Source organism: Erinaceus europaeus, chromosome 19, assembly GCF_950295315.1.
Source record: "Erinaceus europaeus chromosome 19, mEriEur2.1, whole genome shotgun sequence".
NCBI classification, from domain to species: Eukaryota; Metazoa; Chordata; class Mammalia; order Eulipotyphla; family Erinaceidae; genus Erinaceus; species Erinaceus europaeus.
In genome coordinates this window covers 52,032,338-52,045,404 of record NC_080180.1, presented here as the reverse complement: position 1 = coordinate 52,045,404, position 13,067 = coordinate 52,032,338, and the positions used below count along the sequence as shown (strand labels likewise).

Here is a 13,067-nt window from a genome sequence, read left to right as displayed (position 1 = left end):
GCCCTCAATGAAACAACATGGCCCATTTAACCTCTGCCATAACTGCCAGTCTCCAGTGTATTTTGGATTGAGGTCAAAGAACAAAGGCAGTACTTTTCAGTTAAAACTAGTGCACCGTTTAAAATAATTATTTCCAAACTTTTCTAGTTCATATAGTTAAAATGTAAGCACAAAAATTAACATTCTGCTATTCACTAAAGGGGTTGAGAGGGTCAGGAGATAGCTCACCTGGTAGAGTGCACACTTTACCATGTGCAGGGGCCCAGAGTTGAGTTCCTGGCCACCATGTGGGAACATCAAGGCTTGGACATTTCATGAACAGTGCTATGTTGTCTCTCATTTAAAAATGAAATTGATCTTCCAAAAATCAAAGAGTCTGCCAGGAGCAGTGGAATCATGCAGGCACGGAGCCCCAGCGATAATTGTGGTGTCAAAAGTAAAATAAAGGGTTTGGAATATGGATTTGCAGTAATAACACTAATAAAGAATCTCCATAAATTCCAATAGGATTATACATCTGGAAGAAGACTAGGGACTACCCTACCCCAGCCTTACAGGAGAAGACCAAGATACAGGGAGGTCACACGGACCATTGTGATGAGGAAACAAAACTAGAGCAATTTGTTCTTTGAAGCAATTTAACTTATACAGAGTTAGCTATGGGTGTAAATGTTAGCTGTCATACTAAAAAATTCAAGATTATCCATTAAATGATGGTCAATAGACATAAGCCCTTAGAAGAATTAACATATTGTAGACATCGCTACTTTATCAATAAAAACAAAAATAATAAAAAGAACACTAACTTTATACATTAGATTGGGGCAGGGTCTGAGCTAGGTTCATGTGACATGATAACAAGAACATTCCTGGAGTGAAAGTTCCATGACCTTGGAGGAAGGCATCTCAGGTTCACATCTAAGCTCTAGCTTGTAAAGTAATTTAATCTCTTTGAGACTCAGTGCCCTTATCACTTGTTAAGTGGGTTTAATACCTATCACATAGAGCATTTTATAACATATATGAACTATTCCTGATTTACAAGTAGGCAATGAAGATTAGCTAAGTCTGAATTTCAAAGAATAATTTTCTTTTAAAAAGTCAAAGAAAGGAACAGCATAAAATTCCAGGTATAGTTAATTAGAATGCTTTTATTCATCCTATTTAAAAATATTTATTTATTTTGGAAGAGAGTAAGAGAGTGGGAAAGAAAGAGCAAAAGCAAAATGAAAGAACCAGAACACTGCTCCGTTTTGACATCAAGTGGTATCAGGGATTGAACCTGTAGCCTATGGTGCCTTAGGCATGCAAACTGATGCTCAAGCAGGGTAAGTTTTCTTCCTGATACCAATTAGAATACTGTAAAAATCTTTATCAAGAATATTTAGGGTTCAGAAGAATGAATGCAAAATCAAGTGCCTCAAGACTTGACTAAATCCTGAACTAGACTTATGAAAGAACTGACAATGTCAGGCAAGTGATGAGAGAATACTGCTTTAAAAACGTGACAGTCTTTCTCCTAGCTGGGATTAGATAGGTAAGTGAACATTTCAATGGCTTGAGTAAAACAAAAATTGCTTACAATTTACTTCTTAAAAAATGAGCAAAAGGGGTCGGGTGGAGGCACACCTGGTTGAGTGCACGTTACAAAGCAAAGGACCCCCAGGTTCGAGCCCACAGTTCCCACCTATGGGGGAAAACTTTGTGAGTGGTGAAGCAGTGTTGCAGTTGCCTCTTTGTCTCTCATGCTATCATTCCCTCCCCTCTCGATTTCTGGCTGTCTCTATCCAATAAAGGTAATAAAAGGTTTTAAAAAAAAAAAGAATGAGCAAAAGAAGGGAACAAAAAACAGACAATACAATTATTTTTCACAAGCCATGATATAAGAATCTGACTTTTTTGCCTGGACATCAGGATTAGACATAATTTTTTCTTAGTGTATACAAAGTGACTGGTGTGTAGTAAAAAGACAACTAAGTTGTTTTAAAAGAAGACGCTGCTGAGATCTCTCCTAATTTCATGTCTTCCCCTTTCTGTTAGGGCCCTGCTTCTCCTGTTTTCTCTTTTTTTCATGCCTCTGACCTCTTCATTGATGCCTTCCTTGATGCCTGCAAATCCCTCATCCCAAACTGGCTACGAATTTATTCAAATCTTCCCTCTTCTTGATATCCTTACCTTAAGTTATAACCCTTCCAGTTCTTTTTCCTACCAGATTTCATAAAAGAGTAGCCTATCACAACTATCCTCACATCCACTGTTCAAACCGAAGACTGACTTGCAACTTCAATGTTCTACTAACACCTTTCTCAAAACCTTTTTAGTATTACCAACAATGGACAATTTTCAGTTGTCTCTCATGTGACCTGATGGCAGCATTAAAAAGCCATTTGTGGTTTGCTCATTCTTTCCGAAAACCTGTCCTCACCAGCTTCCACTTTTTCTATTACTCTGATCACCCCTTTTCAGTCCACGCCCACCCTCTTTAGCTGTCTTTTTGCCTGAGGGTAAGATCCATCCTAGATCTGCAGGCAGTCAGGTACCACAACAGGTCCTGAAGTCCCAGATGGAGGAAAGGTTGGCCGTTAAGAGAAGGAGGCAGGAGTCAGCAAACAGCACTGAATGCAGCGGGGACTCTTCCTCAGCAGGGGTGGGCTTTTGGGGCCAGCCACCTCCTGTCTTATGGTATCTTAAAGGCTTGGTTTGACCTTAGATATACTGTCTAACACCCGTCTTCTACCACTTTCTCTATCCTCTACACTTTATTATAAATGCTTAACTACTTCCAGATTGTAACTTTGATCATTCTAAGTTGTACCTCTAGCAAAAAATTTCTTAATTCCAGATCTTAATTTCCTACTGAAATTCTCTCCTGTCCCTTCCTAGCCCCGTATTTCCATTTACATTCCAAAGCATGTAAAGCTATCGTGAATTTTTCATGTCTGAATTCTTTTCAACATATACTGTTGCACTCTTGTACCTTTGTAATTTGACAAAATGAAAATAAAATTTAAAAGGAGGAGAAAAAGAAGCAGTAGTCCAGGGACATGGGGCATATCATTCTGTATTACTACCTTACAAATTTTTCCCTCCAAAGGTTCAAATGCATGCTCTTCACAAGCTGTAGTTATCCTAAATTTACATATTATGTTTCCAAATATAGTATATATTCTTCTCAGGGTGGTGACTTCAGTTCAAATAAAGCAAGGAATATCTAAAAATCTTTTCCTTCTTTTTTTACATGTATATAGTAGGTGGCTCATAGTCTATTTGCAAAAGGAATCTTTGAAGAAGAAAAAAAGGTTAAATTCTGCACCAAGTTAGAGTTTTAAGAGGTAAAGTCAGAAAGTATGAATGCTCCATTTTGGAGAGAATTATAATGAAACTTCTCTTATATGTGGACATGCCAGCCAATCTCCATAAGCATGTATACAGCTAAATAAAAGTATTATGGAAGCAAATGAATAATAAAAAGAAAAAAGAAGTGCTTGAGACATCTACCTCCCCCAGATGAGTCTACCCAGAGAAAATAGTTATATAAAATTTTTATTAGATCATAGAAAGTTGACTGGATAGTCTAGACTTTTTTCTTTTCTTCCAACAGCATGGCTCAGAAAGAAAATTATTGTTCTGAGAAACTGGCTTATCAATAAATGAAATTTGAAAAGAAAGCTGAAAAATTAGCTGCTAGCCTGAAATGATTTATTACTCCCTAGGAGAAACTACTCTTATTGGATTCCTTGTAAGTCATCAAATACACTCACTTGCTAGAAATCTAAATCATCGTTAAAAATTATTACAGATGAAAATACAAAACAGAGAAAAAAACAAACTTACATCTCTTGATTACCGCTCTAATGGATGACAAGGGTCCTTGGCTAGGAAAAGAAAGAAAGAAAACATTACATATTCATAGTCCTTTTGAAGCAGAGTCATTCAAATGTCAGGTCATTTCTAGAACTCAACAGGGCACCAGGCAGCAAGTCTGATACACTAATTACCAGTCTAGTCTCTTTACAAAACACAAACTAAATGATTTTTAATTACCTTGAGAAAGAGAGACTGTTTTACTAGAGCACTGCTCAGCTCTGGTTTAAGGTGGTGCTGGAGAAAGAGTCAAGGACTTTGGAGCCTCACGCACCAAGAATACTGTAAAACCACTGTGCTATCTCCCTCACATATTCTATAAGACTTTTTACAGGAAGTGAGGACTAGAGTTATGTACAGCTGCAACGCAAATAAAAATTTGCCTTAAAATTGCTTCTTTCATGCCTAAGGCAACAAGGTCTCAGGTTCAATCTCCAGCACCACTTTAAATCAGATTTGAGCAGTGCTCTGGTCTCTTTTACTCTCAAAAATAAAATAAAATAAAATAAAATAAAATAAAATAAAATAAAATAAAATAAAATGAGGGTGGAAGAGACAGCATAATGGTTATGCAAACAGACTCTCATGCCTGAGGCTCCTAAATCCCAGGTTCAATCCCCGCACCACCATAAACCAGAGCTGAGCACTGCTCTGGTGTTTCTCTCTCTGTGTCTCTTTCTCTGCATCTCTCTCAAAAAAAAAAATAAAATAAATAAAAATTTAAAAATAAATAAAATGAAGTAGAATAATTATTTAAAAAATCTCTTCCTCTACCCATCGGTACATACTTTTTTTTTTTTTTTTTTAAAGTAATACCATTTGTTACAACAGGGGTACTTTTTACACCCTTTAAAAGTCATCTGCCAGTTATTATACCAGTATCACTACTACCAAAGTGTGGTCTATTGGCAACCTTTCTAGCTTCCTGCCGGGACCCTTTCCACTCTGAGGACTAAATTTAAGGGTTAATTTTGAATTAAGCTGCTCTCATATCTTCCAGTGAAATTCCTGATACTGGTTGATATCAGACAGTAACCATATTATGATCTAAATAATTTGAACTCTTTTGTGTGTGTGACACTGAAATGTCCGTGTTCTTTTATTTGGTCACAACAGATAACTTTTACAGTCAATCTGACCTAAAGGCAAACAACAATTCTTCCTAAGATTAGAATTACAAATACCAGTATCTAAAAATAAAGGCGCCCTCTGGGCTAGCTTTGACTTTTACAGTAGTTGCTTCCTCTGACTGTATGATCCTGGACAAGTCTTTCTGCGGCTCAGTTGACTCATTGGTTCAAAGCTTCTAACTGTAAAGCTTTATACTAATAGTTCAAGAACTTGCCTGTCTTTTTTTTTTTTTTTAAATCTTTATTCAAAGCAACTTAATTGCAACATTTAGGAAAAATAGAGGGCAAGGGGAGATAGCATAATGGTTATGCCTGAGGCTTCAAAGTCCCAAATTCAATTCCCCATCCACCATAAACCAGAGCTGAGGGTAAAAAGAGAGAGAGAGAGAGGAAGAGAGCCTGAAAGTACAATAGTAGATCTAGAAAAATATTTCCTATTTATAAAATTCTTCACATTTTTCTTTAAGTGTTCTTTTTTTTTTTTTTAAATGTATATGCATTTTCTTGCTATTTATTAAGCTTATAAGACAATGGTACCCCAACAATGTAGTTCATGACACAGACATCCTAAGAATGTATTTTTTCTGGGAGTCCAGCGGTAGCTCAGTGGGTTAAGCGCACATGGCGTGAAGTGCAAGGACCCGCCTCAGGATCCCGGTTCGAGCCCCCAGCTCCCCACCTGCAAGGGAGTCTATCTTTCTCTCCTCTGTCTTCTCTTCCTCTTTCCATTTCTCTCTGTCCTATCTAACAATGACATCAATAACAACAACAACAATAAAAAAAAAAAACAAGGGCAACAAAAGGGAAAATTTTTAAAAAAAGTATTTTTCTGACAGACTGGGGTGGAGGGAACTAAAGGAAGTCTCCAATACCATAGAGTAGGGACTATAGTGTTTTAAAAAAATGTTTTCAGCAATTGAAAGTAAAAAATATTCTTGAGTCTTTCTGTAAAACAACAACATAAAAAAATTGTATAAGGGAATGCATAAGAGGTCACAGCACTAAACACAAATAGGTTGCCTTGGAACCTTTTGTTCCCAGGAGGAACTTCTTAGCACTAAAGTGTCCCACATTAATACTATGCCAGTTTACTCAAATTCAGTAGTTAAAATAACCAAAATCACTACTTAGAAGATGGCCAAAAAAGTCAAAGTTCCATGGGTGTGCCCAGGCAGGGGGCATAAAGGGCGTTACTGATAGCTACAGCATCACCATCTCCTTCCTCATTATCACTGAATTGGTGGGATGCTAGTATCTTAAAACAGATTTTGTTGCTTTGTGAGGAAGGAAGATGGGAATGAAATGGGCAGGGGTGGTGGTGTGGTTTAAACTGTTTCCTCAATAAAGATATGTTTAACTCCTAATTCCTAGTACTTCTGAATGTGACCTTATCTGGAAATAGAGCTATTACATCTTAACTAAGGTAAGGTCACCCTGGAAAACGGCAGGTCTCCAATCCACTATGACCAGTGTCTTCAGAAGAAGGCGATGTAAAGACAGAGTATTTTTCAAGTTGTAAAGTTTAATGTTCATTTTTTAAAGGTTAACAGGTTTTATGGTAGGAAAAACTTGAAAATGAGGCCTGTGGTCAAATACTCCATGGGAAGCAGCTGTGGGAGGTGTTGAAGTAGCCTCCCGGCTACAGTGCATACAAACTTTTCTATCTCAAACATTCTATGGATGCAAGAAAATGTGGTGAAGATGATTCTTTCTCTGTCTTAAGGCAGAACAAAGGCTGGAAGTGAAATGAGCATGCTATTCACTTAAGATTTCTTACAGGAGTCCTCCCTCAGGATGAGCTCGGGTTCATGCTTTGATTGGGAGAGGACATAACAGTAGGCATAACTTCTGATCAGCAGAGGGAGCACCAGAGCCTGCCAACTCAGAGAGCTAGTTCTGGAACCCAACTGTCCATATTCATTCCTGCCATCTCTACCTCCAGAATGCTGTGACTGGGTACATTATCCAGCTTCCCAAAGCTCCTTGCTGCCTCATATATAAAATCAGGGTTGGGCCAGGCGGTGGCACACCTGGTTAAGCACACATAGTATGAAGTGCAAGGACCTGTGCAAGGATCAGTTCCTCCTCCTCTCTGTCCTATCCAATAAAATAGAAAAATGGCCACCAGGAGTAGTGGATTCATAGTGCCGAGACTGAGCCCCGGCAATAACCTTGGAGGCAAGAAATAAAATAAAATAAAATAAAATAAAATAAAATAAAATAAAATAAAATAAAATCAGGGTTGGGTCAACTCCCTCAAGAGGTGGTGGAGAGGCAGAAGCCACTACAGAATTTACTTTCTTTCTTTCTTTCTTTCTTTCCTTCTTCTTCTTTTTTAATCCTTTGAGTCAACATTTTATTGTGGTAAAATATATGACATATAATCCTAACCACTTTAAATGTACCAATTATGTAACATCGAATACACTGAAATTGATATGCGATTCTTACCTTTATCCACTTCTAGAGCTTTTCATTTTTTAAAAAATTTATTTAAGAAAAGAGACATTAACAAAATCATAGGGTGGGGAGGAAACTCCACACAATTCCCACCACCCAATCTCTATATCCCGTCCCCTCCCCTGATAGCTTTCCCATTCTCTATCCCTCTGGGAGCATGGACCCAGGGTCGTTGTGGGTTGCAGAAGGTGGAAGATCTGGCTTCTGTAATTGCTTCCCTGCTGAACATGGGCGTTGACTGGTCGATCCATACTCCCAGTCTGCCTCTCTTACACAGCCTTTCTTAATCTCCTGCAAGAAAACCTCCCTCTCTTTTTACTTTGGATCATGTTTCATTGACCATTATAAAAAAGATTCTCAAAAAAAACTACAACTTTCAAAGCAACCACTTAGTTTTCAGATTTAAATTCACTTCCTCATCCACTGTGGATTTCAGAAATCAGCAATTGAAATTGCTAGATTGGCTTGTTCAACTCAAAAATGGTGCCTGTAAGCACTCACTGCCATTAACTATATCTGATTGTGGAGTTCCCTTCACTGTGTAAAGGTAACTGTATGCATTTTTAAAAATGCATCCTTGGTAAAAATACTCATATAGGTCATGGATAATCATAAAATTTCTAGTCATTAAAGTCATTAACTCAACAAGAAACTAAGTGGTATAGAGAGATACAGTCTCGGTTATACTGTTAAACTTGCCAATATATACAAGATTTATTGACTTGTAACATCTTCTCCAGAGACTTAACATCTGAAGTGATTCAACTCCAGTTCCCAGTAGAAAGGTTTAAGCAGTTCAGTGATTTTTGCAGGCTAGAAGAGGTGTTCTGATTCACTCATTCTTCTCATACATCTAATACTGATCTCAAGCGTAATATGTACCAGACATTGGGGATGCCTTATAAGCACAAAATTTGAGCTCAATAAGAAAGACAAATATTGACACTGTCTTTCTGTTAATACTATGGAAGTGGGTAGGCACAATGTACTATAGATGCAAAAAAAAAAAAAAAGGTACATGTCACTCAATCCTTGGGTGTGAGGAGAAGCTTCCAAAATGTGACAGATATGTTGACTGAGTACTGAAAAGTGTGTGGAAGAAAGACTCTAAAGGAGGTATGTCAGGCAAATGATGAGGAAAGAGGAGACAGTTGAAGCTGGTTAGGGCACAGAATGTAGATAAGGTCTGGTAAGAGACAGAGGGGACTGGAATTCAATGCAGGTTAAAGGATAAGTGGGAACACGCTACCGAGGGAAGTGTACTGCCAGGCAGAGCCAGATGATTTAATGTGATAGAAAAGTATTTCTTTTCCTTTTTAACTTTATTTAATGTGAGATAGACAGAGAGAGAAAGAGAGATCAGAGCAGTGCTCAGCTCTGGTTTATGGTGGTGCTGGGACTCTGGATTCTCAGGCATGAAAATCTCTGTAGAACTATTATGCTGTCTCCCCCATCCAGAAAAACATTTCTAAAGCAAATGAGAATTTTTCTGAGATATTTCCCTAGAACAAGCATTGCTGATTGTAACTAGTCTATATATAGCAGTTACAGTGTTTCTGAGACACTTGCCATTTAAAGGACCTAAAGTGCTAGCATTCTACGTTTTGAGTTATAAGTAGATTTACATGAAAACAAACAAACAAAACAAAAAACAGAACCACTAAACAGTTGGGAAGATAACATCATCAGCATGTGGATGACAGAAATGATAACACTAGTATTTGGTGAGATAAGTAGGGAAGGCCATACAAAAGGAGCAAAAGGGGGAGTCAGGAGGTAGCGCAGCGGGTTGCATGTGGCGGGAAGCGCAAGGGCCGCTTAAGGATCCTGGTTCGAGCCCTGACCCTGCAGGAGAGTCATTTCACAGGCAGTGAAGTAAGTCTGCAAGGGTCTTTCTCTCCCAATCCTCTCTCCATTTCTCTCTGTCCTATCCAACAAGAAAGACATCAATAACAACAATACAACAACAATAAAAAAAAAAAGGGCAACAAAAAGGGAAAATTAAAAAAAAGGAGCAAAAGGAAGTTTCTGAATCAATTATTTACTTTGGTGCAATACGCCAATTCCCAAACTACTGTATTTTACTGTCAATTATAAACCATTAATTCTCCACTAAAGAGATTTAAAAAAAAAAAAAAACAGCCACACAAAAAAATTTTATGTGAAAGGTCAGGTGGTTGAACACCTGGTTGAAGGCACACATAGTATGATCAAGGACCCTGGCCGGAGCCCTCACTTCCCACTGGCAGGGCGCCACTTCATGAGCAATGAAGGAAGTCTGCAAATGTCTATCTTTCTTTCTCCCTTCCCAATTTTTCTCTGTCCTGTCAAAGAAAAAAGAAGGAAAAAAAAAAAAAAGAAAATAACTTTTTTTTTTTTTCCAAAACAAAAACCAACAACGTTATTTTGTCCTGCTTTATATCTTACTGCATGCACTTTAGACACCAAGTTTCGTATGCTACTATGATTTCATCCTGAATTCCCTGAGCAGATGACCCCACCAATATGTCCTGGAACTTAACTCTCCAGAGCCCTACCCCACTGGGGAAAGACAGAAACAGGCTGGATCAACCTGCCAACACCCTTGTCCAGTGGAGAAGTAATTACAGAAGTCAGACCCTCCACCTTCTGCATAAAGAATTTTGGTCCATACTCCCAGAGGGGTAAATGTTAGGGCAAAGAGACTCTGGTGCCTGAGGCTTTAAAGTCCCAGGTTCAATCTCCCGTACCACCAGAAGTCAGAACCAAGCAGTGCTCTGGCAAAAATAAAAAATAAACAGTTAAAAAATAAAGGTTAAACTTAAAAACAAATGAGAGAGAGAGAGAGAGAGAGAGAGAAAGGACTAGAACAAAGCACTGCTCAACTCTGGTTTATGGTGGTGCTGAGGAATTGAACCTGGGACCTCAGAGCCTCAGGCATGAAAGTCTTGCATAACCATTATGCTGTCTCCCCAACCCCAGTATGCATTCTTAGAAATTTTGAATTTGCTCTACTGACAGTCATGTTTGGAAGTATGAAGAACATGAAGGGATGGAACGAACAAACAGACAGCATGTATGATGTGCCTCACTATTGCAGCATGACTAACGGAGTGAATACAGAATTTGGAGCCAAAGTAAAGAAATTTACTTTGCTATTTGTGTGTTTGCTCAATTCACTTACTTGCTGGAACTGTGTTCTCATCTGTAATATGAGTCTACTGACGTGTATCTTTCGGCTTGTTACTAAGACTGAATGAAAAACATACATGGTACAATGCTTGGCACATCCTAGAGTGTCAGAAAATGTTAACTTACAGTTCCTACTTTATTTTCTATAGTCAATTATTATAGGAAGCTGAAATTTCTGGGGTAGTCTTGCCAACACCAACTGAGTTGCACTACAGTTAGCATAATCCTACCTTAAACATTAAAATAATTGACCATTCACATTTCGGCAGCAATTATTCACTACTTAGAACCATTCTATCTTTCACAATGCATGCGTCTCACATACCTAATCTCCTACAAAGCTGAGGCAATAACAAAGCCAAGAGGACAAAACAGACCAGCAAGCTTTTGTGTGCACTATATTATCCCCATTGAAAGTATAGATCTCTGTTCCCTAGGTTTTCCTTCCCATGACATTTTTCACAAAATGAGCACAGTGATCACTAGCTCTGCAGCTCTATTTCGTTTCATATTTCTTTAGCTCCATTAGTAAAGGAGTTCCTTGGAAGTTTCCAAAGATCCTGGAAGAGGCTTTCAACTCCAATATTATTAACTACAGTACATTCAGAATTAGAACATATTGACCTTCTCAATTCTTTTGTTTTCCTTTTTCACACATGCATGTCTTGATTCCCTAATTAGGTTGCAAAATTCAAGGAGAAAGATTATCTTCTACTCATGCTACTGTGCAATTTAATAGAATTGTTATCCTATACTTGCTGAGCTAATATGAATTCAATTCTACTTACAGAAAGAAATATAATTTGAATAGTACAGGTGGTTCCACCCACAATCTACTTAATAAGCAAATCTCCAAGAATAATTTTCCTACTGGTTTTCTTCTGTTGGTTTCAATTCCAACAATTTCAAGTTATATCTTGTGAATACATATCTTGCCAAAAAAAAAAAAAGTGGTGGTGGGGGAGAAGTCTGGGTCTAATGTTTAAAAATAAGTGTTCTTCATACAAAAATGTCACCTTGATGAGTATCTGCTGCATACTGAAAACCAGTGCTATGTTCTTGTAGAGGAAAACTGGCTAGATTCACCTTATTCAGAGATGGAACATGACATTCTAACACGGTGTCCAATTTGACAACAAATACTATACTTTAAATGTCAACTAGTGTCCATTAGCAAGGCTTTCTTTTCATGACTGAATAGTATTCCAGTGTGTATGTATTTACATATATATACATGTGGGTTTTTTAAATCCATTCAACCACTAATGGACACTTAGTCATTTCTGAATCTTGGTTACTGTGAATAATACTGCATAAAACAAATATAGGAGTGGGGAGATAGTATACCAGACTTGTTCCACAAATTCCAGGTTCAATCTCTGCATTAATATGAGTTGAGCACTGTTCTAGTGTTTCTCATATTAAGTTAAAAAAAAAATTAACCAGAGCACTGCTATGTTCTACCTTATGGTGGTGCTGGGTATTGAACCTGGGACCTGTGGTGCCTCAGGCATGGAAGTCTTTTTACATAACCACTATGCTATTACTCCAGCATAACCCCTTAATTTTTTTTTTTAATTACGTAAAGGTGGTGGCACACTAAGTACAGTGCACACATTACCATGTGTGAAGACGAGTTCAAATCCCTGGTCCTCATGTGCAAGAGGGAAGCATCATAAGTGGTGGATTAATGCTGTAGATGTCTTTCTTTCTCCCTTCTCTTTCTATTTCTCTTTCCCTGTCTTTCTCCTTCCTTTATTTTATCCTCTACCAAGAGAAAAAAAGAAAAATTAATGGCTGCAAGGAGTGATGGAGTCCTCAGGCAGGCACCCAGCTCTAGCAACAACCCTGGTGGTAAAATAAATGAATAAATAAAGTAAGTTTTTTTTTTTAAATTTATTTTTTTATTATTATTATTATTTTTTATTTAAGAAAGGATTAATTAACAAAACCATAGGGTAGGAGGGGTACAACTCCACACAATTCCCACCACCCAATCTCCATATCCCACCCCCTCCCCCGATAGCTTTCCCACTCTCTATCCCTCTGGGAGCATGGACCCAGGGTCATTGTGGGTTGCAGAAGGTAGAAGGTCTGGCTTCTGTAATTGCTTCCCCGCTGAACATGGGCGTTGACTGGTCGGTCCATACTCCCAGCCTGTCTCTCTCTCTCCCTAGTAGGGTGGGTCTCTGGGGAAGCTGAGCTCCAGGACACATTGGTGGTGTCTTCAATCCAGGGAAGTCTGGCCGGCATCCTGATGACACCTGGAACCTGGTGACTGAAAAGAGAGTTAACATACAAAGCCAAACAAATTGTTGAGCAATCATGGACCCAAAGCTTGGAAAAGTGGAGAGGAAGTATTAGGGAGGTACTCACTGCAAACTCTAGTGTACTTCTGCTTTCTTACTTTGGTGCCAATAAAGTAAGTTTTAAAATATATTA

General features: G+C 38.2%; 1 protein-coding gene across 6 annotated transcripts in view; it reads right to left on the bottom strand.

Annotated features, from left to right (window-relative positions):
* SH3D19 (SH3 domain containing 19) overlaps window positions 1-13,067 on the bottom strand; it is a 217,774-nt gene that overhangs the window by 87,972 nt on the left and 116,735 nt on the right. For all 6 annotated transcript variants that reach the window (XM_060178964.1, XM_060178965.1, XM_060178966.1 and 3 more), the window contains one exon: window positions 3,835-3,875. In XM_060178964.1, coding sequence (XP_060034947.1) covers window positions 3,835-3,875 — 41 coding nt within the window. The remainder of the gene's footprint in view (window positions 1-3,834; window positions 3,876-13,067) is intronic.